General features: G+C 54.4%; 5 protein-coding genes across 5 annotated transcripts; 4 read left to right on the top strand and 1 right to left on the bottom strand.

Moving 5' to 3' along the window:
* Nucleotides 1–1,155: 1,155 nt before the first annotated feature.
* CTAM01_05834 (uncharacterized protein) lies at nt 1,156–3,722 on the top strand (the record flags this gene model as incomplete). Its single annotated transcript, XM_060521864.1, has 3 exons — nt 1,156–2,112; nt 2,251–3,621; nt 3,675–3,722. The coding sequence occupies 3 exons, from the start codon at nt 1,156–1,158 to the stop codon at nt 3,720–3,722; spliced, it is 2,376 nt and encodes a 791-aa protein (XP_060383533.1).
* A 1,475-nt stretch (nt 3,723–5,197) lies between these two features.
* Nucleotides 5,198–6,996, top strand: CTAM01_05833 (dihydrouridine synthase; the record flags this gene model as incomplete). Its single annotated transcript, XM_060521863.1, has 2 exons — nt 5,198–5,350; nt 5,446–6,996. The coding sequence occupies 2 exons, from the start codon at nt 5,198–5,200 to the stop codon at nt 6,994–6,996; spliced, it is 1,704 nt and encodes a 567-aa protein (XP_060383532.1).
* A 1,219-nt stretch (nt 6,997–8,215) lies between these two features.
* On the bottom strand, nt 8,216–10,374 carry CTAM01_05832 (uncharacterized protein; the record flags this gene model as incomplete). The annotated part of the gene is made up of 2 exons (XM_060521862.1): nt 8,216–9,842; nt 9,896–10,374. 2 exons carry the CDS (start codon nt 10,372–10,374, stop codon nt 8,216–8,218), a joined length of 2,106 nt encoding a protein of 701 aa, XP_060383531.1.
* Nucleotides 10,375–11,806: 1,432 nt separating this feature from the next.
* Nucleotides 11,807–12,659, top strand: CTAM01_05831 (uncharacterized protein; the record flags this gene model as incomplete). The annotated part of the gene is made up of 2 exons (XM_060521861.1): nt 11,807–12,296; nt 12,376–12,659. 2 exons carry the CDS (start codon nt 11,807–11,809, stop codon nt 12,657–12,659), a joined length of 774 nt encoding a protein of 257 aa, XP_060383530.1.
* A 2,824-nt stretch (nt 12,660–15,483) lies between these two features.
* Nucleotides 15,484–20,276, top strand: CTAM01_05830 (PH domain-containing protein; the record flags this gene model as incomplete). Its single annotated transcript, XM_060521860.1, has 5 exons — nt 15,484–15,504; nt 15,573–15,719; nt 15,783–18,969; nt 19,021–19,757; nt 19,812–20,276. 5 exons carry the CDS (start codon nt 15,484–15,486, stop codon nt 20,274–20,276), a joined length of 4,557 nt encoding a protein of 1,518 aa, XP_060383529.1.
* Nucleotides 20,277–21,045: the final 769 nt, after the last annotated feature.

The following is a 21,045-nucleotide window of genomic DNA, read 5'->3' as shown; positions in this document are numbered from 1 at the left end:
CCCATCCGCCGCCTCTCTGCCCCCAATTGCACCGTCGTTCCCCTAAATCCCAACCCACATCGCCAACGTACCCCCTTTTCCCTCCCCCCCAAAACAATTAACGGAATTCCCAAGAGGTTGCCTGACTCTCAGGGTCCCCTTCCCGACTTGGATCCATCTTCTCTTCCCCCGTCTCTTCGTTGCCAACCCCGAATCGCACTTTGCATCTCCGTTACTGCCGCCTTCTTCTCTTTCCACGTGTCGCCCGTTCGTCCTTCCGAGAACAAGGAAGAAAAGAAAGCAACCGAAAAAAAAACAGACAAACACAAACCGCACTCTCTCCACGCTGATCGACTGCAACTTCTTCTTTTTGTGACCCGAGATCTCGATACACCCTCCATCTCAAAACCCGAACACAAGACGAGCTTCAGGTTTGCGTGGCTGACTCGTCACCACCTCATCCCGTCCCCGACGATTCTCTAGCTACGATTTCGAGCCGGATACGAGTGCTTCACATCTCCATGTTCCCGGTCGACTGCTAGCCTTGCTTCGAGTTGTCTCGGTGACACTTGATCCTGCCTCCCTTTGGTCGATTTCTACATCGTCCCGTACGAGTGCTCTCCAACAGCCCCTTCGCAGTAGACGCGAACCATCATCTTTATTCTCAGTACGACGATACTCTCGCTGTAACCCCTGGCCGCAGGCGACCTTCGTTTCCACAATCGCTATCTGTTTCCAACCACAGCATCCTTCTTTCTAGAAAGAAGTCAGTCGTTTTTGGGACAGAATAACCATTCTTCCATTTCCTACCTTCGTATAAAAGAGAAAGCAAAAAAAGGTTCGTTGGATTTGTACCTCGACTCGACTCTGATCGTTGCCGGCGGCCGTTTTCCTGTCGTGTCATACGTATGACAGTAGCCAGTCATCCGCTTGGCCTGCTGAGAGTCTGATGCTGACATCAAACTCGAGTGGAAAGAGCCTTGCTAACTTGCCTGCCTCATTCAGTATTCTGCAGATCCGGCCAGCATACCGCTCGGCTTCGTTATCACCTGTCTTCGCTCTCCCTTGGAGTAAGACAATCTAGCCGTAATTCGAACTCGAGCCACTTGCCCGAACATAGGACCGGTGAAGGACTTGCTTGTTCGCCACTGTTTCCTCTCGACGGCTCCTTGGAATATGGCCGCGCTGGTTCAAACGTACCCCCAGCAGACCACCACTGTTACCACTCTCCAGTCGAGACCCTCAGGCAACATGGTCCCAACACAGGCCCAGGCGAACCAGCAATACATGGCTGCTCAACAGTCGCAGAGGAACTTTTCAGGTTCCGCCGTGTATCGCGGTAGTAATGCCCCAATTCAGCCTTACGCTTTCACCAGCACCCCGAGTTTGAACACCAACAACCAGTGGCAGCAATATGGCAACGGATATCGCACGGCATCTTCACCTGCGGTGCCGACGCAAGGCGCGCGTCACGGAGGAAGCTCTTCAGTATCAAACGTTGGCTACAACCACGGCATGGGGACTAGCAAAGGAGGTTCGAGGGACGATTCGGGCATTCCTACTGCTCGCACAAATTCACAGGCCCCGAGGCCTCAGTCGGCGTATTTGGCAGGCAACACGACACAGCAAATGACATTCGCTCAGACCGCTGGGACTAAGACGACGCCTGATAGGTACCGGCGCCCGGCTCTCCAGCAACAACAACCTCGCCAGACTAGCGCCCCGTCAGGCTCAGGCATGGCGACTGTTAGTCATTTGTACAATGATGAGCAAAAGAACGCGTCAGTGCGAGGCCGGAACCCGTCTTTCCAGAGCAGACCAAACAGTTATTATGGTGCGGTTGATGACATGCAATTAAGTCAACAACAAAGTGTGGAAGACAGCAAGCGACTCAGGCGGCGCAGCATGCACTCGCTTGATTCTGCCGATTATCCCAAGCCGCTAACCCCACAGGAATTCTCTCACCCGGAAGATTCCTCCCGTTCCGACCGCGTGCCAACTCCCAAAAACAGCGAAAAGACACTTCGCATCGTCTCCAGTCTTGCACCTCCCGCCGACAACAACATGCATGTCCGCAATGGCAGCGCTGAAAGCCTTGCATCGAGCCGCAGCAGCCATTCCAGACCATCTTCGGTAAGTCGTCACTCCCGGTTTTTGCGGTGTCGCTGGAGGCGCTCTGTCTCCGCCTCATCCCCTTCATTCGATTGCCCAATCACGCACTGGCCCAGCCATCCTCGAGTGTTCCATCGCTAACAAGGTTATTTCCACCAGTCTGCCAACCGCAGCGTACCCACCCCCACGGGCAACCCCTCTTCCTCTTCAACTCCTTCACACTTGGATGATGGCTCTTCGAAGCAAGATTATCCTAAAATCGTGAATATTCCTCCACGTAGCTCATCGTCAGATGCGGCCAAGAGGCAGTCTACTCCCTCTCCTCTCTCAAAGCCGGTGACCATGGCGACCGACTCGAGTCCCCAAAAACCACCTTCCTCTCTGGGCAATGCTCCGCAACAGGTCTTGTCTCAGAGCACGACTGCGTCCAACAGCAACAACGCTAGCAGCCCCGCAGCCCAGCATTTGGCTGCGATTAACCAGAAGAGTACAAAATCTAAGAGCAAGACATCGCGATTGCGCAGAGCTTTCTCGTTTGGTAGCGCGGCCGATTTCAAAAAGGCCTCCGGACCTGAATCTACTATCGACGAAAATAGTGTGTCTGATCCCACCAGATTGCACAAGGAGCCGACAGCGGCCGAAATTTACGATGCAGAACAGGCCGCCATCGCCAAGAAGCAGGAGGAAGGGGGCATCGGGAACAACATCTATGGCGGAAGGCTATTTTCCAGCTCGACCGACAACCTCTCCATTTCGTCCACCGCATCGTCTGCCTCAATCATGATCCGTAAGATGGGTCGTGGCATGAAAAAGAGTACTCGCAACCTCGTTGGTCTCTTCCGGCCAAAGTCCGTTATTGGCGTTCCGGCAGCAGATGCGTTGGCCCCAGAAGCCAGCCAGGCTGCCGTGTCCATGGTTACCGTTGAAGCTGAGAGAGTCAATGTTAACGCTGATCCTCATGCACAGAACGGCGGCGGCACTGGATTTCCTCATCTGGAACGCAACTCCTTGGATATTTCGAACACCCCTAGCATGGTTTCGGAACGTGCTGGAAGTTCAGGTACCGACAGCGCGAGGCGAAAGAGCATTGTCGATGGTGACAAGGAGCGTGCCGAGGTGCTTGCTGCTGTCAGGAAAGGCATTCTGAAGCACAACAGATCAGGCAGCCCTGCTCGCGACCCGCGATCCAACTTCGAGTTGCCCGCGATCCCGAATGTCGCTGATTCTCCCATCTCAACCGCACCCAGCACGCCAAATGATGACGCTCAGGGCCATAAGCGTTCCGGATCTGTCGCCATCGGTAACGAAGACTATTTCATGACTGCTTTGAGGCTTCGCCAGGACACCAAGAGTGCCCCAGGTACGCCTTCAGGCTCCGCCAAGAGGAACGCAACTTTCTCGCCGAGAATCGTCTTCCACGACACTTGGCCTAGCGGCGAATATGATCGTAGGGGCGAAATTGCTACCTGCAATCGCCTGACGCCGATGCTAGCCCAGCAGATCAAGGAGGAGCTCAACACATTCAAGATGGTACGTGCTGATCTTGACATCACAGGTGGGGATGCATCGCTAACTGCTTACAGGAAATGGAAGTTCACGAAAACTCCAAGATTTACACACACTTCTTCTAACGACGGCTACGCCTGCAAGACGGAATCTCACCACTTTTGCTTCTTGATGACGGGCACCAAACCCTCAATCATGTATTTGAACTACATTTACCATTCGAAGGCGTTCAGGAACAGCATCGTACGGTGTCAGGGCGTTTACTATCGTCACTCGACAGCATTTTTCTTGCCTGACTGAGAAGCCTTGCCCGGCCGCCCTTTGTCGATTAATTCTTTTTTTTTTTTTTTTACTATTTTCTCAATGGGCGGGGAGGTATACGAAGACGGCGGCCGGACGGGACAGCCTTGCAGCAGGCCAGTCAGTGCAGATTACGGGCCGATGGCCTCTTTGCATTTGAGCAGCAATCACACGGACCTCGAGGACATGATGGCGATAATAGCGGTGACCTCTTACACTTTTTCAGATGGGCCCAAGTCCTCTGACGACTTAGATGCGGATTTCTGAAAAGATGGCATCACTCACTCACACACATACACACACCTGACACTCGATTGAGGTTTAGTGTTTCGATATTTGTTTTGTAAGGGCTTAAAGGACTTTTCGTTACCTGTCGGTTCTCTTCGAGTTACGTCGCCTTCAAAGTTCGTCGGGTCATGAGGAGGCGGAATAGAGTGTGGCTTTTTTCTTCCAAAAGAACAGCTTAGTCTCAGCGAGGTCTCGATGCTGGTATCGACCGCTCCAGCGAATTGAATAGTTTAGAGCGGACTAGGGCGAGTGCGCATAGTGAAAAGTTTGCATGTGAAAAGTCCCGTCCTACGCAAGCAATCCTTTGTTGGGTTGCGTGTGTCATGAATGGTCTGACACACCGTCTCAGTGCTAGAGCTAGATGAGCCTTGAGAAGCCGCAGTATCAGGTACCGTAAAAACTCGAGCACTTCAAACTTGCGTTAGCCCGTGCACTCTTCACGTTAAGCCTCTCTCAGTACCAAAAACTCGCTGATCTCCGCCACGTTTTCAGATCTTGACTCTGAATAGAGGCACGTATTGGCCAGAAGGTAAGTAAGACAGCGGGAGCACGGGCTAACGCAAGTTTGAAGTGCTCGAGTTTTTACGGTACTCGTCTCCGCAGAACGTTTCTCCTTGATCGGCGGGACGACGTCATTTGCTGTAGATGACAGTTCCCCTTTCCCTCGCAGTTCCCTAGGTTCCATGCGTGGGGGAAACACTGGGCCCAATGACCCCACCCAATCAGGTAGAGTTTCCCATCTGGGGTTTCTCAGCCTCGCACTCTGTTAGTGTGCAAGGCTCAACCAAAAATTTCTGCCATCGCAAGCCGAGGCAAAGAGTTCCAGTAGACGTCAAGGCGAGATTCGGTCGAGCGTGCGATATCAAACTGGACCGCCAAGTCATCAAGTTTTTTTTTTTCCCTTCTTTTATCTACAATTACAGTCGAAATTCTGGAGGGGTTTCTCAAGCTCTGGAGGCTCCGGACGTCTCAGACAACCCGGTTCGCCCGATTCTTGACCTCGACGAGAAGCATGGCGACAACGACAGAGGCCCCGACCGCGGGGCTTGAAGCTGGAACATCGGCACCGGCCGTGATCAGACCGAAGCTGCACGGGCGGGCATTCTATGAGAGCATCGGAAGTCCAAAGTACATACTCGCACCCATGGTGGATCAATCTGAATTTGTAGGTTTTTTCCCCCACCCTTTCTCTTCTCCCCCAAAAGCTCGTGGAGCGGAGAGGCATTGTCTGGGAGCGGGATTGCTAAAGGCCTTCTATAGGCATGGCGAATGCTGAGCCGGTCGTTCATCCCAGCGTCCGAGCAGAAGAACCTAGTGGCCTACACACCCATGTTCCATGCGCGACTGTACAAAGACACAGAAAACTACCGCCAGTGTCATTTCCAAGCGGTCAGACCCGACGACTCGAACGATGCGACTGGCACCGCTGCGACCCCGACGAACCCGACTCCGACGACCAAGCCCTGGCTCGACGGCAACCCCGCCATCGACAGACCTCTCTTTGTGCAATTCTGCGCAAACGACCCCGATGCCCTCCTCGGCGCCGCCCTCAAGGTCGCGCCCTACTGCGACGCCGTGGACCTGAACCTGGGATGCCCGCAAGGCATCGCCAAGAAGGGAAAATACGGCGCCTTCTTGCAGGAGGACCAGGACCTCATCTTCAAGCTCATCAACACCCTGCACAAGAACCTGCCCATCCCCGTGACGGCCAAGATCCGGATCCTCGACACCAGGGCCGCGACGCTGGCGTACGCGCGCAACGTGCTCGCGGCGGGCGCGTCCATCCTCACGGTCCACGGCCGGCTGCGCGAGCAAAAGGGACACTTGACGGGCCTGGCGGACTGGGAGACCATTCGGTGGTTGAGGGGCCAGCTGCCGCCTGAGACTGTGCTGTTCGCGAACGGGAACATACTGCAGCACAGTGACTTGCAGCGCGCGCTGGATGCCACGGGCGCGGACGGCGTGATGAGCGCCGAGGGGAACCTGAGTGACCCGGCCATCTTCAGCCGGCCGCCGGACCCGGGGACCGAGACGAGGGAGTACTGGCGCGGTAAAGATGGCAAGGGCGGGTACCGCGTTGACGCGGTGATGAGGCGGTACATGGACATCCTGCACAAGTACGCCGCGGGCCAGGACCCACCCTCGCGGCGTGAGCTGTTTGTGCCCGGTGACGACACGGCGTGGATGGAGGAGATGGATCGCGCGGAGGCGGAGCAGGACGAGCCGGAGCGGAAGAAGAGGAGGCGGGACGTGACCAACGGGCCCAAATCCGCCAAGAGCCGGGCGCTGAGCCCGAATTACTCTGCGATGCAGCCGCATATGTTTCACCTGCTGCGGCACTTCGTGTCGAAGCACACAGACGTGCGGGACTTGTTGGCGCGGAGCCGGGCGGGCGATTTGGAGGCGTACGAGAGGATCTTGAGCATGGTGGAGCGCAAGGTTGCAGAGGGGCTGATTGAGTATGAGGCCCGGGGCGCGGAGATGTTTGCGGGTGACGAGGTGTTGGGCCCGGAGGCCGATGCCGCGGAGGTCGTGGAGGAGGATGGGGAGAGTTCGAGGGGCGCGGTGAAGAGGTGTAAGAGGCCTTGGTGGGTTGTGCAGCCGATTATTCGGCCCTTGCCCAAGGAGGCTATGGCGAAGGGGGCGGTGTCGTTGAGTAAGAAGGATAAGGCCAAGTTGAAGGCTGCTGGGAACGGGGAGGCGGCAAAGGAGGAGGGCAAGGAGGAGGAGGTGAAGAAGAATGGGGAGAAGGAGGATCAGAGTGTTCAGGAAAAAGTTCTGGAGACTGATGATAAGTTGCTTGCCGGTTAAGGGTGGCGAAGAGTTGGTCAAGCACAACGGGAAAAAATAGACGATTAGAATAATATACCCCTCTCTTCTGAGAACAACATACTCCTCGAAATGACAGTCTTGCTCTGCCAAATTGTTGGACTGAAGCACACATCAAGATGTGTTATTTTGAAGCCTTGCGCGTAAGCCACAAATGGGAGAGGCCCCTTCGCCTCACCAGACCTTCTGCTATCTTATTGAAACCAGCGGCTCGCCTTTCGGTCCACGAATGACCCAGGCTAGGTGGTGGTTCTGGTCCATCATGGAGCTTTTGGGCTGCCGCTAGAACTCTGGGGGAGAAGATTCTCCGAGGCACGTTGAGAGACACCTTCGCCTCGGCAAAAGCGTAGAGCGAGAAGCCGCTGACCATGCATGTCCCTTGTTGCGCCCATACGTATACTACACGGTATATGCTATAAAAGGTGGTCTTCGAGAGCGCAGGAGGTGCCAAGACGTGGCTAGGTGTGACCTTTGGCTACCCAAATAGCTTATAAAAGGTATCTAGTCGTGGTGCTCACTAACTTTATCAGCATCCAGGTACCCCATAATGGGATACAAAAACTGCAACGCATATTCCCAGCGGCGGATGGGCAATCACGCCGGAAGTTGAATTTTATATTCCTTTCAGATGTGTCTGTGTGTCTTTTGCCTGAATGGCGAAGGATAGTTTAGCGTAACTTAGTCGTTTCGATTCGACGTTGTTTGCTCTTATGTCTTGCGCTGTGAAATCTCCTTGGTTTTCCATTCCAAGTAAATTTCTCCTCATTGCCTTATATTGGAGGGAGAGATGGCGTTTGAGTGCGTCGAGAGAAATTCATATTCTTGTTGAAGGCCTCTTTTTTTGTCAAAACAGCCAATTTTCAGTTTTAAGGGCGGGAGGATGGTGTCTCGTTTTGTACGGTTCTATCACCGCCCTTGCCTTTGCAAGGCGTGGGAATATTGAGTCAGGCTACCGCTACGTTCATGAAGAGCCATTCTAGCACATGATGCTTGATGCCAGACGAATAGAACTCGGTCCTGGGGAAATCTGACAACCTTCAGAAAAGTGTGCTTTATGGTTGTGGATGCCATGGAGATGCTTGACCGCTGTTGATGTGGTGTCTGCTCGTTGGTTGTATGCCAAATTTCGACCAAAAAATGGAGTTTTAGAATCACGATAAACCGAGTTCTATCTTCATTTTGGAACGGTAGCTATCCGTGCCTACCTATCATTTGTGCCACATTGTTGACTATGAGAACGACCCGTTCCTCGATGTTCGTCTCCATCAGCCTCATCTACTGAATCCGCACTGTCGCATAAGGCTAGCTCCGGCCCCGACACGGAATCAATCATTCTGATCTTGATACGCTTAGCATGCTCTGAAATGTTTTCCGCCCCTCTGAGCTGCTCCCTAGCTTCAGCATCCAGCCCATGCGTCAACCCCGCCAGCGAGCTACCTTTCCAGGCCGGGAGTCGTAGCCTCCTAGTCTCAACCACCGAGAACAAGCAAAACAGGCATCCACCGAGGAGCGCGCCGAAAGGGAGCGATATAAATGCCCATCGAACACGTATGTGAACCACCGACTCTCTGGTCGTCCCGCGGTGAGGCGCGGTCTGGAGCGAGACGTCTCGCATCCACTTGGTCATCCCGAGAGCAGCGATTTCGAACGTGGACGACAGGTTCTGCGATGTGCCAAGGGTCGAGATCACAGCAGGCTGTTCAGGCTCGAGCAGTTCAAAGGTCGGATAGACGAGCTGCTTCAACGCCACCGAACCGGAGCGTCTTGCAAACTTCTCCACAAAGGCACTAGACACTGTCGCCGCGGTGGCTTGGGATATATTGAACCATAGCTCGTCTTCCTGGCCCATCGACGCGACGACATCGTCGCCGGGCGGTAGGGTGAGCTGTAGATCCGTTCGCCGCATGTCACCCACCGAGTGGAAGTCGAGGGTGTAATTCGACATTTTGTTGTACACCCTAATCTTTTCCGCAGTTTTAGGTGACGAAGATAAGGCGTAAGAGAAAGAGTCGAGGTTGCGAATCGAGTATGAGCCGAGTACCTCTTCCTTCAGGATGCCCTTTGTGACGGTCGAGCGGTAGACATTTGTGCAGAACGACAAGGCACACTCGAGAGCCCTGGCTCCAGGGGCTACATCCTTTCTTCCTGCAGCGTTCACCCTCGCTTTCATCATGGCGAAGGAGACGATTAGAGCCTTCGTGTTCTGGAAGGAGAGCGTGTCCCCAGGTTGCGTCGTGGTCTGCGCCGTGAGCTCGACCTGCTGCCCGCTACCGTCATCGAAGTTGGATATGTTCAAGTTCATTGCCGGCAGTTCAAACTTGGTGTAAGCAAACTTATCGCTCGTGTTCAGTCTCGCATTCTGCATCGACCAGGGCACCGTGAGAGCCTTGTCCGAAGCGTCAGCGATGCCCGTGGACTTCACCAAGTGGCTGGAAATGTCGTTACAAGCGCTGCACACCGCCAACGAGGCATACGGGGCCCAGGTGCAGTTTCCCGTGGCGCAGGTGAAGGAGGGCTGCTGACTGCTGGGGGTGCTGAGATTGTTGAACCCCGTCCAGATGGCGGAGAGCGAGCCAAAGTCGTATTCGAGAAACATTGGTTCCACGGATACAGGAGTATATGGCTCCGGCATTTGGATGGACTGGAGAGGTGTGTCGCCGCTGAATCCTGCCTTGCCGACGTCGAGTCTCTTTGTCGTGCCGATGGATGCGACGGCGTCCACCTCTGATGAGTCGACTTCCTTCTCGTAGAATTCGACAACAGCCTGGAGAAACGGTTCAAATCCGAGCAGGACGACGGTTGCCAGGGCACCAAGGGACACCCAGTGCCTAGGACATGACATTTAGCTGAGCGGTATCACACGTAGAGGGAATCGACCTACCTGTGTTTGATGCGCCACAGAAGCCGGGCGCTTCCCAAGGGGCCGCGTCCTGCTTCCTCGAACCGATCATAACTGATCATGTAATCGTCCTTGCGCCTGAACAAGTTCCATTTTCCTTGACTCAAGCAGGCGCCAACAGCGAATGCTAGACTGACTCTAGACACCGTGCCTAAGATGGAGATTATTGTGTTAAAAGTGAAGAAGAACGCCCATTGTGACAGTGGCTTCCCATCGTACGCTGATAGAAGGGCAGTAGCCGTGACTAGAGCCGCAATGCTGAGAACGAGTGCCCATATCTCCAGCGTCCAACTGTACTCGCTGGTGGCTACCTTGGATTTCTTTGGCTTGGCTCTGTTGGAGGTGAGGCTTGTAGTTTCGGTTGTAGACTCGTCGATGGGTTTGGTGTTTGAGGCCGAGTATGCAGTTTGAGGCTGGTGTAAAGGCTCACTGTCTACATTAACTGCGTATTCGGGTGCCATTGCAGTGTTTGCGACATTGTTGAGGGGCTTTCGTGGTATATACATGGGTTTTCCTGTATCTGCGGGTGATGCGAAGAGTTTCAGCAGAGACGAGAGAGGTGTCACATTCGCAGGTATCGGTTCTTCGTCTAATCACAAGCTGATATGGCTATATAAACACTCCTCTCGAGGAGAAGGAGTATGGCTATAGTAGAAGTACAAGTATGTAGCGGTTCAGAGACGGAACACTATCAGCATGGCGGTGCATTTCTGGCGACACGGCAGACATAGCCCATTGCCCATGCCTCAGCCAGACAAACCACGAATATCGGGGATGGAAATCCGGGCTTTGCTTTCATTGGCCGCCTGTTGCTTCCATCCATCTCCAATTCTGCAGGTCTTGAATGTATGAAGTCGTAGGATGACAATACCGAAATGTGATTGGGCCTCGTCTAAGAATTGATGACCGCAGGCTGCAACAAGACGGCACAATTGATTCGAGTTGTCGGATGGTTATTTCAGGATGCAGCAGCTGAAGGCGTTTGGCCTATAAGGCCACAAATCCATCAAGTTCACAACAAGTCGTGGTGCCAAGGCGACGTTGACACATAGTCTCGTAATAAGTATGCTTTGCCTCTGCCAGGAGGGCTTGCATACACGCCCATTCTCATCAGGCTGCAACAACAGGCATTCATTCCACTTGCCAAACCGAGTGAAAGGATTCGAATTAGCAAAATAGACATGGAAGCCATCCAAAAAGCAAAAGAGTAAGTTACTGTGACCGCGGCAGGGTTCGAACCTGCGACCTCCTCGGAGTTCAAGTGTTCACATTGTGAACGAGGAATCATAACCACTAGAACACACAGCCGGATTTGTTGAAGGATATTTCCAGTTGAGGGCTCTAGTATCGTTAGGGTCGCCGTGGCAGCGAAATCCACCTGATTCCCTCTCAGAAGGCTTCGCGCTGCACCGAGAAGGAGATCCTCTTAAAGTTATCGGAATCCAATATGTCTGGTTCTTTGTTTCTGTTTCAGAAAGTGAATGGGTTTCTGTTTTTTTCAGCATTAGCTCGAAAGCCTGAGTTTGGGGTTGAATTTGGGTCAATGCCGGTCAAGACTGGACCGAAGGAAGTACCGGCTTAACACGTTCTACGAACGTCCCTGCGGATTTTCCCTCGCAGATCGAGGAAACGGTATTGAAACATAATGCAAATTCAAAGTACGGTCTCGAGAAATAGGCATTTGAATTGGTCACTCCAATTGACTGGATTCAAGTGATGTAAACTAGCCTGAAACCTCACAACAAGAGAACGGCAGTTAGCCTTGCACCGACATCGCAACCCCACCATCCACACAAAATTGAACAGGAGGGGTCGAGCAGTGACGCAGCCGTGGAACTCGAGTTGATAGAACTTCTTCAAACCACTAGAGTATACACCAACACACATACAAAAATGACACGCTTTCGCCCCTGTATAGACCTGCACGCCGGTCAGGTGAAGCAAATCGTCGGCGGCACCCTCGACAGTACAACAGCCGAGCTCAAGACCAACTTTGTCTCGACGCACCCGCCGGCGCACTTTGCGCGGCTGTACAAAGACAATGAGCTCACAGGCGCCCATGTCATCATGCTGGGGCCCGGCAACACCGAGGCCGCGCGGGAGTCGCTAAAGGCGTGGCCCGGCGGGTTGCAGGTTGGGGGAGGCATCAACGACACGAACGCAAAGGAGTGGGTTGACGCCGGCGCGGAGAAGGTCATCATCACGTCGTACCTCTTCCCCGAGGGACGATTCAGTCAGGAGAGGCTGGATGCGGTGCTGCAGGCGTTGGGAGGCGATAGGGACAAGCTTGTCATTGACCTAAGCTGCCGGCGGCGGGGAGATGACAGGTGGTTTGTGGCCATGAACAAGTGGCAGACGATCACAGACATGGAGGTCAATCAAGGTATGTTTCTAGCGGCATTGTTTGATGGACACGAAGTGCGTGGATGTCACATGGCTGGCTGATTGACTGTGTGTTGCAGAATCCATCAAGCAGCTGGAGCCCTATTGCTCAGAGTTCCTTATCCACGCAGCAGACAACGAGGGTCTGCAAAAGGGCATCGACGAGAAGCTGGTGGAGAGACTGGCCGAGTGGTGCAGTCTGCCCGTGACGTACGCCGGCGGCGGCAGGAACCTGGAGGATCTGGAGATGGTGAAGAAGCTGAGCAAGGGCAAGGTGGACCTGACGATTGGTAGCGCGCTGGACTGTTTCGGCGGCAACGGGGTCAAGTTGGAGGAGTGTGTTGAGTGGAATAAATCTCAGTAATCGTCGGAAAAAAATCAAAAAGTCGAATGCCCATACCCAACAATCAAACCAACACTTGTTCTGGGATGACAGGCGTCACATCCGGCGCGGCGGCCGTGCAACTTAGCTGGAGGCGAGCGGCGATGTTGTTTCAGCCAGTGTGACGAAGCAACGGTGGGCAGATGCGCTAGAAGAAGCGAGCACAAAGAAATAAAACACGCATAATGGACTCATGGAGCTGGTGTAAAACGCACGATGTCGGCGCAGACAGGCACTAGTCCCAACGTCTCCTCTTTCCTCTCTAGTTTTGCAGGTACGAGTAGAGTAGGATAGGTAGGTTTTTCTCGCTCTCGCGTGCCGATGGGACCCGGGGGGCGCGGCTTTTCTTGCGAGATAAACTTACGTACATATGTATGCACATTGCATCGAATCGTACATGATGAAGAGATGCCCTGCGTGCCCTGCACGATGGTGTGCGTCGGATCGGAAAGTCTGTTGTTGTTTGGCCCCTCTTTCGTCTGTCGCTCCTCCTCGTCGTGGCTCCTCTCTTGGGGCTGAAGAGGAGGGAGGGGCCAGGATATTGCGCAGTGTTTGGGGGCCAGCAGGTGCTCCTGGCTCTTGTGGACTCGATCGGAAGATGAGGAGGAGGAAGGAGGAGGATGAGGAGAAGCCTGGAGGGGGAGGATACGTGGATCACACTTGACAGGCAGGACCACCAGGAAGTCAATTGCGCTGCACAATGGGACGGCATTCTCGCGAAAAATGGCTTTGCGCCGGCGGGGGCGGGGACAAGACGGTGCAGCTCTTAGGAGCAAAGTCCGGGCGCGGCGGACGATCTTTCTCGTTTTTTTATACACACACATGCAAAGTACTTGTAGACTCGAGTAATTGTATACGAATCAATACAGACGAATCAGCAATTGAGAAAGAAGAGCACACATCAAAACAACAATAACAATGGGGAGGAAAAAAAAACTATGGCAAGTTGCATGGACAAGCAATGGCAGCCAGAAAAGCCGAGTACAGGCCGCAAGCTCGATAACAACAACAGCTTTCTTTCTCTTGTCTTCCGTCTGTTGTGTTGGTAACCCAGAGTGACATTGGATGACGAGAAATCATAACACAGCCCACCCCTGGCGAGCACGGGCAGAGGGGGAACGTCTAAAGCAACAACGAGCTCCATATCGATATCCAGCCGACGGGCTAAAATGCCCAGAGCCCACTCAACCCACCATCTGATGGGATTGTGCGATACGATGTGATGGAGAGAAGCACGACATGCGGGAACCAAGCGTGGGCTTCCCAGGTCTAGGTCAAGGGCAAGGTCTCGACTTCTCTGACGTTTGGTACGGAGCACTGGGTAAGTAAGCCATCACGATGACTTGACCATGGACTGCAATAGCTGCAAGAACCCATGTCCTCAGCTGCTGTTGGCCCGGAGAATTATCATGGTTCAACAACAACATTGACGAGGGGGGGAAGCCGGACAAGCATGAGATGGAGAGTAAGCCTGATGGTTTCGGGCCATAAGCAGCACTCCGTACATGCAGTGCTGCACAGTCCTTGCGCGCACAGAAACGAAAATCAAGTTGTTGTTGATGAATATTATTCTCCTCTCTCTTCTCTTGTCCTTCCTTTTCTTGCCCGTGGCTCCCCTCTTTCGCCTCGGATGCTTGCTTTTCTGGCTTGCCTTTAGTCTCTCTCCCTGCAGACGCCGTAGCAGTGGCTGACGATCAAGACTGGATAGATAATTCTAGAGTAGGCATCTTGTTCCCTAGGTATCCGTATTCCACAGTAACTCGTCGTCTTCGGCATCAAAGGCATAGACCATGAACAGCCATTGGCTATTGCTCGCTTGAATACATCTTGAGATTGCATCGTAAACCGCTGAGCAGCGTCACAGAAAGAGTGGGCACGTGCAGCAGACACCCGCCCAAAGCCACCCCGGTCGTCGGCCGTTCCCCTCTCCCCAGTGGCCCATTTTCCCATCTCTTGCCATGCTGAATGCTGGATGCTGGCTGGATTGGTGGATGGGGTGGATGTCTGGCTGGATGCTGGGCTTCGAAAAAGCCTGCTGCCGCCTGCGGCTTGCCAACAACCCCTCGTCCCAACTCTCCCGTCAAAGGTACGTACCCGGTCTTTTATCGACCCCTGTCACGCCAAAAATCACACTAAACACAAGGTCGCCAGGAGCAACGCCACCGACAAAGAGCTGCCTTCCTTGTTTGTTTACTTCTTCCCCTCCGCGCACCAATCATCGAGTCCCCGCCTCAACGTCAACTCATACCGCCCGCTGCCCTTAAACAACACTCGACCACATCGACGCATCACAACACAACGTCCCGTTCACCCTCTTGTTGTTTCTCACCACGACCGCCGTCAGGAACGCTATCCCATTACCTGTTGCTGCACTTTGGCGGCATCGCCCTTTTTTGATTTTTTTTGTGTGTGTTGCTGTCGTTCTGCGCTGTTCCCTCCCCCCCTTCAGCTTCATCACCCAGCATCCCCATACTTCGGCTCTGCCCATTCCAGTCATCAACAACCCATACCGAATTACCCTTCGATTATGACCCGAATCGGCATCTGACAGCACGCATCCCCGAGAGCCACCCAAGGAGAAAAAAGTCAAACATTCATTCTAGCAGACAAAAGTCTTTCTACCGCATTTTCCCCTTTGTGTATCTTTGCGAATCCGCTCTGAACCTTGCGGCAATTACCCCGGAACGCACCGCAGCAGAGTCTGCTTAACATCGAATTTTCTTTCGAGTATTGATCGCCATTACCACCACGTACTGCGATTGTTTCCCCCCAATGCGCTTGCGCAGTCACAACAACATCACACAAAATGGCGTCTTCTGAGGATCCCGTAAGTTCTGACATACGCCGCTGCTCTGATATCGCTTTGCCCGCGACTAACTTTCACTCTTGCAACAGGTACATCCTTTGCGCATCAGCAAAGGCAGCAGCACTCCAGGATCTCCCCCTCCTACCAAAGCCAGCACCGGCATCCCTCGCCCCCTTTCCGAGCTCTCTCCTTCAGACCTCAGGCGGAACTCACCGAGCTTCAAGCAGCCCTCCAAGGTAAGCGGACCGTGTCTGAGACACAATCCCCGTTCAGAATTTCCACTAACAGCTGTCGTATAGAAAATGACCCTCAACACCGACTCCTCTCCATTCCAGTCGTCCCCACTAGAGACTACTACGTCTCCCAGACTGTTTTGGCAGAAGCGCAACCTGGACTCCATCAGCACCGAGAACAGCGGATTATACGGCGGCACACGTCACGGCTCGCCTTCGCCGACCCGACGCACATCCATCGAACGCCTCCAAAGAGCCTCTCGAGTCAAGAACAGCAACATTCTCGCTCTCGAGCAGAAGCAGGAATACGATCCCACAAGAGTCCCCCAAATTGAGCGTCCTCTCGCTAAGCATTCTGGGCCCTCATATGACGGAACAACAACAATCATCAATGGCCTCCGATCTTCTGATTCTCTGAACAGAGGCATCGGCCACCAGCGCAACAACAGCAGCAGATCGAGCATTCCCATCTTCAGCCCGACAACGAGCCCTACCAAGGGTTCTACACCAATGCAAATCAACCCTGCGAACCCGCCGCGCAGCCCGGGCAAGGACCAAGGGTCCCCTATCAAGTCTTCCCTTTCGAGAAGCAACTTCAAGAGCAGCTTCGACCCCGAGACCGGCACTTGGTCGGCCGACACTTCTTTCGACGATCGCGAGCTTCCTTCTGGAAAGTCGCTTCATCGCCACGCCAAGAGCGTCACTTTTGACGCGGCTCCTCCTCAAATCAACGAATATGAGATGGCCACGCCAGACATTTCTTCCATAGGATCCAACTCGCGCGAGGGCAGCTTCGACTCCATGGATGACGAGGACGATGAGGACGGACACTACCACTTTGGAGATCACGATATGGAGGGTGACAGCTTCGATGCGTCGCTAGAGGACACAGACAAGACTCCCGTCGTCGGTCCTGACGATTGGAGACAGTCTGCCGAGCGTATGGAGGATCCCTTCGATGGAAGCCCCATGCCAGATGCACTTCCTCCTCGTATCGGCCGCACAGAACACACTCGATCTGACTCGTCAACTTCGGATCACCGCCCCCTGCCTCCTCTTCCCGGCATGGGCTCACCCGCCCGTGGTTCGCCCGCCTTCAGTGACTCCCGGTCTTCTCCTGGCCTGTCCGCGACAGCGGAGAGAATGGTGGGAGCCCACCGTAGCTTGCCACCGCCGCCCCCGGCAGCTGCCAGCAAGAACGAGATCCAGAGCATTGGCAACGGCAAGATGACTCTCGAAGAGAGACTGAAGCTTATGATGCTCTCAGACGACCACAAGTCTGCCAACGAGCAGCAGAGAGAGCGTCGCCTTCGTCGCGGTGCTCAACGTGATAGAATCCAAAGCCCCGCTTCCGATACTGAGACAGCCGAGTCAAGCATGCTTTCCGCTGATGCAGATGAGGCCGATGATACCATTGGAGATATCTCTGCCCTCGAGGACTACGAGCTGCCTAGCCGTATCTCCCGTGAGTCCATCATGCGTCGCGTCAATGGTGGCGCCAATGACCAAGGAGGTGACTACTTTTCCTCGCCGGCGCCTAGCTCTAGCCCCGAGCGACCCAGCCCTGAGCGTCGTTTGCCCCTGCCTCTTGACCCGGATGTCCCAATTCCTTCAACGGAAGACTCCATCCTGGATGACATCTCCGAGCTTAGCGACGAGGGTAGTGTCATTATCCATAGAGACGAGGCCTCTGATGTCGACACCGAGTCAATCACAGACTTCTACGCGCGGTCTGACATTGACGAGAACGATGCCGATTCTGCCAGCCATTACTCTGACGGACCGGCTCGCCAGCCCGAGGTCACTCAGGTCGACGAGGACATCCTCACACCTCGTGCTGCTAGCCCCTTCCAGACATTTGACTTGGCCTCAGAGATAAGACCTCTGGAGCTCAAGTCTGACAAGGGTTTCAGCTCGCCCGAGCAACGCGCTGTCTCTCCAGCAGACCTCCCAGTCAGGGAGCTGACACCCGAGACAAAGGTTGAAGAGGTTATTGAGCCTACAAGCGAGCCTCAGGGTGAGGTTGTTGAACAGCCTCAGCCCGAACCCGAGGTCGAGAAGGAGCCGTCGCCAGAGATGCCAGTCGATGCACCTGTCGACACTGCCTCTGAGCGCAAGCACAGCCTCCCCGAACTCCACGACGAGGGCAGGGAGAACGAGTTCTCCAAGGGCTTGCAGTCGTTCATGCTTCCTCCGCCTCCGGAGCCGTCTGCCGAGGAAGTCGAGGAGCTTCAGCCCCCGCCAAAGATGACGGAGCTCCAGGCTGAAATGCAGCGCCCTGTGACCCCGAAGCATCTCTCCAAGCCTGACTACGACGGCTCCGGCTGGGGTGATCCAGAGGATGAAGAGTATGAGGAGGAGCCCGGTACGCCCGAGTCTGTTATTCATCGACCCATGTCCGATTCTGAATCAGAAATCTTCGACGAGCTTCCCATGGAATCTCCTGCTATTCCGGAGAGGCAGGCGACAATCAAGGCATCTGGATCCAAGTTGAAGACCAGGCCTTCCAACACACCCTCTGACATCATTGCCATGAGGGAAGCCCGGCGCCAAGTTAGTCGCGAGGTGCCCGACATTCCAGCCATTCCTGAACGCCACCGCAACAGGCTGTCAAGGGATCTGCAGGGAGAGCCCACTATCCACGACGACGAAGAATTCGTGGACCGCCGCTCGAGCTTCAAGAAGCGCAGTCTCACATTGGATCTTGACTTTGGCCTCAGCCTTGACCAAGATTTCGATCGTGTCATTGAACAACAAAAGGTTGCTTTTTCTCAACTAGTCCCCAAATCTCGCATCGCAAGTGGCAGCACCAGCAGACAAGTGTCCAAGCCGACCGCGACCACGAATAAAATCATTTCACCAGACAGGAAAGTGTCACAGAATGCTAACCAGAAGAACCAGCGCGGATACCTCATGCGCCAGAACACCAAGGTTGTTACAGCGAGCGACAAGGAGTCTTCTGACATGTGGAAGACTCGATCTGCTGGCAACTCCCCCGTTAAGACAGACCGCCCTCAGTCATGGACCGTCGAGCCCTGGAACGGTAGGCCCAGACAGAAGAGCATCAGACGCCGCGCCAACACAAGTGGTCCTGTGCCGCCTATGCCTGGCCAGGAGAGCAATGCTCAAACTTTGAACCCTCTGGCCGAAGAGGACTTGAACCCGGAGCTTGCGACCGAGGAAAGCGGCGAGCGTGGCCGCCTCTTCGTCAAGGTTCTTGGAGTCAAGGATCTCGACCTGCCCATTCCCCGAAGTATGTTCCATCCTTCCAAGCCTCGTCTCCAGATTACTGACAATTCTTTAGCTGAGCGTACCTGGTTCAGCCTGACGCTTGACAATGGTGTCCACTGTGTCACAACCGCCTGGCTTGAGCTTGCTCGCAACGCTCCCGTCGGCCAGGAGTTTGAGCTTGTGGTTCCCAACGACCTGGAGTTCCAGCTGACCCTCAATGTGAAGCTGGAGAAGCCCGCGCCTGCCAAGAAGGTGATCGTGCAGTCTCCTACTAAGGCTAGCAAGCCCAAGACGTCTACCTTTAGCAGGGTGTTCGCGTCTCCCAAGAAGCGGAAGGAGATGGAGTTGCGCCAGCGCGAAGAGGAGGAGCGTGTGGCCGCTGAGCAGCAAAAGGCTGCTCAGGCTAGACAGATGAAGGTCGCGCCTACCGCCTGGGACTTGTTGTCTCCACTCGCGGCTGAGGATGGCAGCTTTGCTCGTTCGTACGTGTGCCTCAAGGAGCACGAGTCGCGCTGTTACGGCCGTCCCTATGTCGTTGACGTGGCTTGCTTCAACGAGTGGGCGACTGAAGAGGCTACCTTCGCCTCCAGCGTCAAGAGCAAGCGTGGTAACACTGCTGTTGTCCGCCGCGCCCCCTACAAGATTGGAAAGTTGGAGCTCCAGTTGCTCTTTGTACCCCGTCCCAAGGGATCCACCGAGGAGGACATGCCCAAGAGCATGAACTCTTGCATCCGAGAGCTTAAGGCTGCGGAGGAGCGCCTTGCTAAGAACTGGGAAGGTCACCTGAGCCAACAGGGTGGCGACTGCCCTGTAAGTCTCTTGTCGTGTCCGATTCATACTGAATATGTGCTAACCTCATCGCAGTACTGGCGCCGACGATACTTCAAGCTTGTTGGCCAGAAGCTCACGGCCTACCACGAGGCTACCCGCCAACCCCGAGCTACTATCAACCTGGCTAATGCCAAGAGGCTGATTGACGATCGGCGTGCCCTGACGGAGCGAGAGACGACCGGCAAGGGCGGCAGACGTCGGCGATCAGCCTTCGCCGAGGAAGAAGAAGGATACATGTTTGTCGAGGAGGGTTTCCGCATCCGCTTCAACAACGGCGAGACCATCGACTTCTACGCCGACACTGCTGAGGACAAGCAAGGCTGGCTGTTGGCTCTGACGGACCTCATTGGTACTGGTCGCGGCGACAGCGAGGACGATGTTGGTGGTTCTCGCAAGCAGGGCAAGTGGTGCGAGCTCATCCTCAAGAGAGAGGAGGCGCTGCGACGGCGGCAAGAGGGCCGACGGGTGCACTCACGGACGAAGAGCACATTCAACTAATACCCCCTTCTTTTCTTGATGATTTGGCATGATCGGCACGAGTAGGGGACACGACGTAATGGGGAGGCACGGCATGATCTATGATTCTCTTGGACCTGGAGTTCGTGATCGGATCATCATGTTGTCTTTGGTCCGCTGTTGCGATGGCTTGTGTCTTGTGGACTGCGCGCTTGCCTGAATATCTAATAATTTGGCAGACAGGATGGCGTTTGGGCATGGTTTGGATGGCGATGGCGATGGAGGAAATTCCGGAGATTGAGAGCTTGTTGTTTTAAATTCGCACTCGGCTTCTTTTGAGCATTGTTCTAGGAGTCGGGTAGCCCGTTTGGTTGTACGTATCATGTTGTACTAAAATGGGAGGTTTTTTATCGTTAAACTATTTGGCATTGCATTCTCGTGTCGTGACATCTGTTGCCTCGTTTACTTAGGTCATAATCCGAGGGCAATTGAGTTCACTAGGCCTAGGCCTTGTCAAGTTCGTAGTCACCCAGGTGAGGAGCGTATGCATCACGTGCGTCGTGATGTGCATAAAGTTGCTGGACCCTTGCTCCATTGATGTTCTTGTCAGTGAAGGGAAGCCACGGGGGCGCAGCTGGCCGGGGGAGTTTCACCAAGGTATCCATCTGTACCGAAGGTAATGTGCAGCGGCACGAATTGCAGGTGGGTACGTACCCATCCAGAGCAATGGATTGCTGGAATTGCAGTGGGCTGGCAGCAGCAGCAGGCGGGCGGCAGCACCCACTTCGTCTTCCCGTTAGTTCGTTATTTT

Source organism: Colletotrichum tamarilloi (assembly GCF_030869305.1).
Source record: "Colletotrichum tamarilloi strain Tom-12 chromosome Unknown Scaffold_15.1, whole genome shotgun sequence".
Taxonomy (NCBI): domain Eukaryota; kingdom Fungi; phylum Ascomycota; class Sordariomycetes; order Glomerellales; family Glomerellaceae; genus Colletotrichum; species Colletotrichum tamarilloi.
The sequence above is the reverse complement of the archived record's forward strand: the minus strand, read 5'-3'. Positions and strand labels throughout refer to the sequence as shown.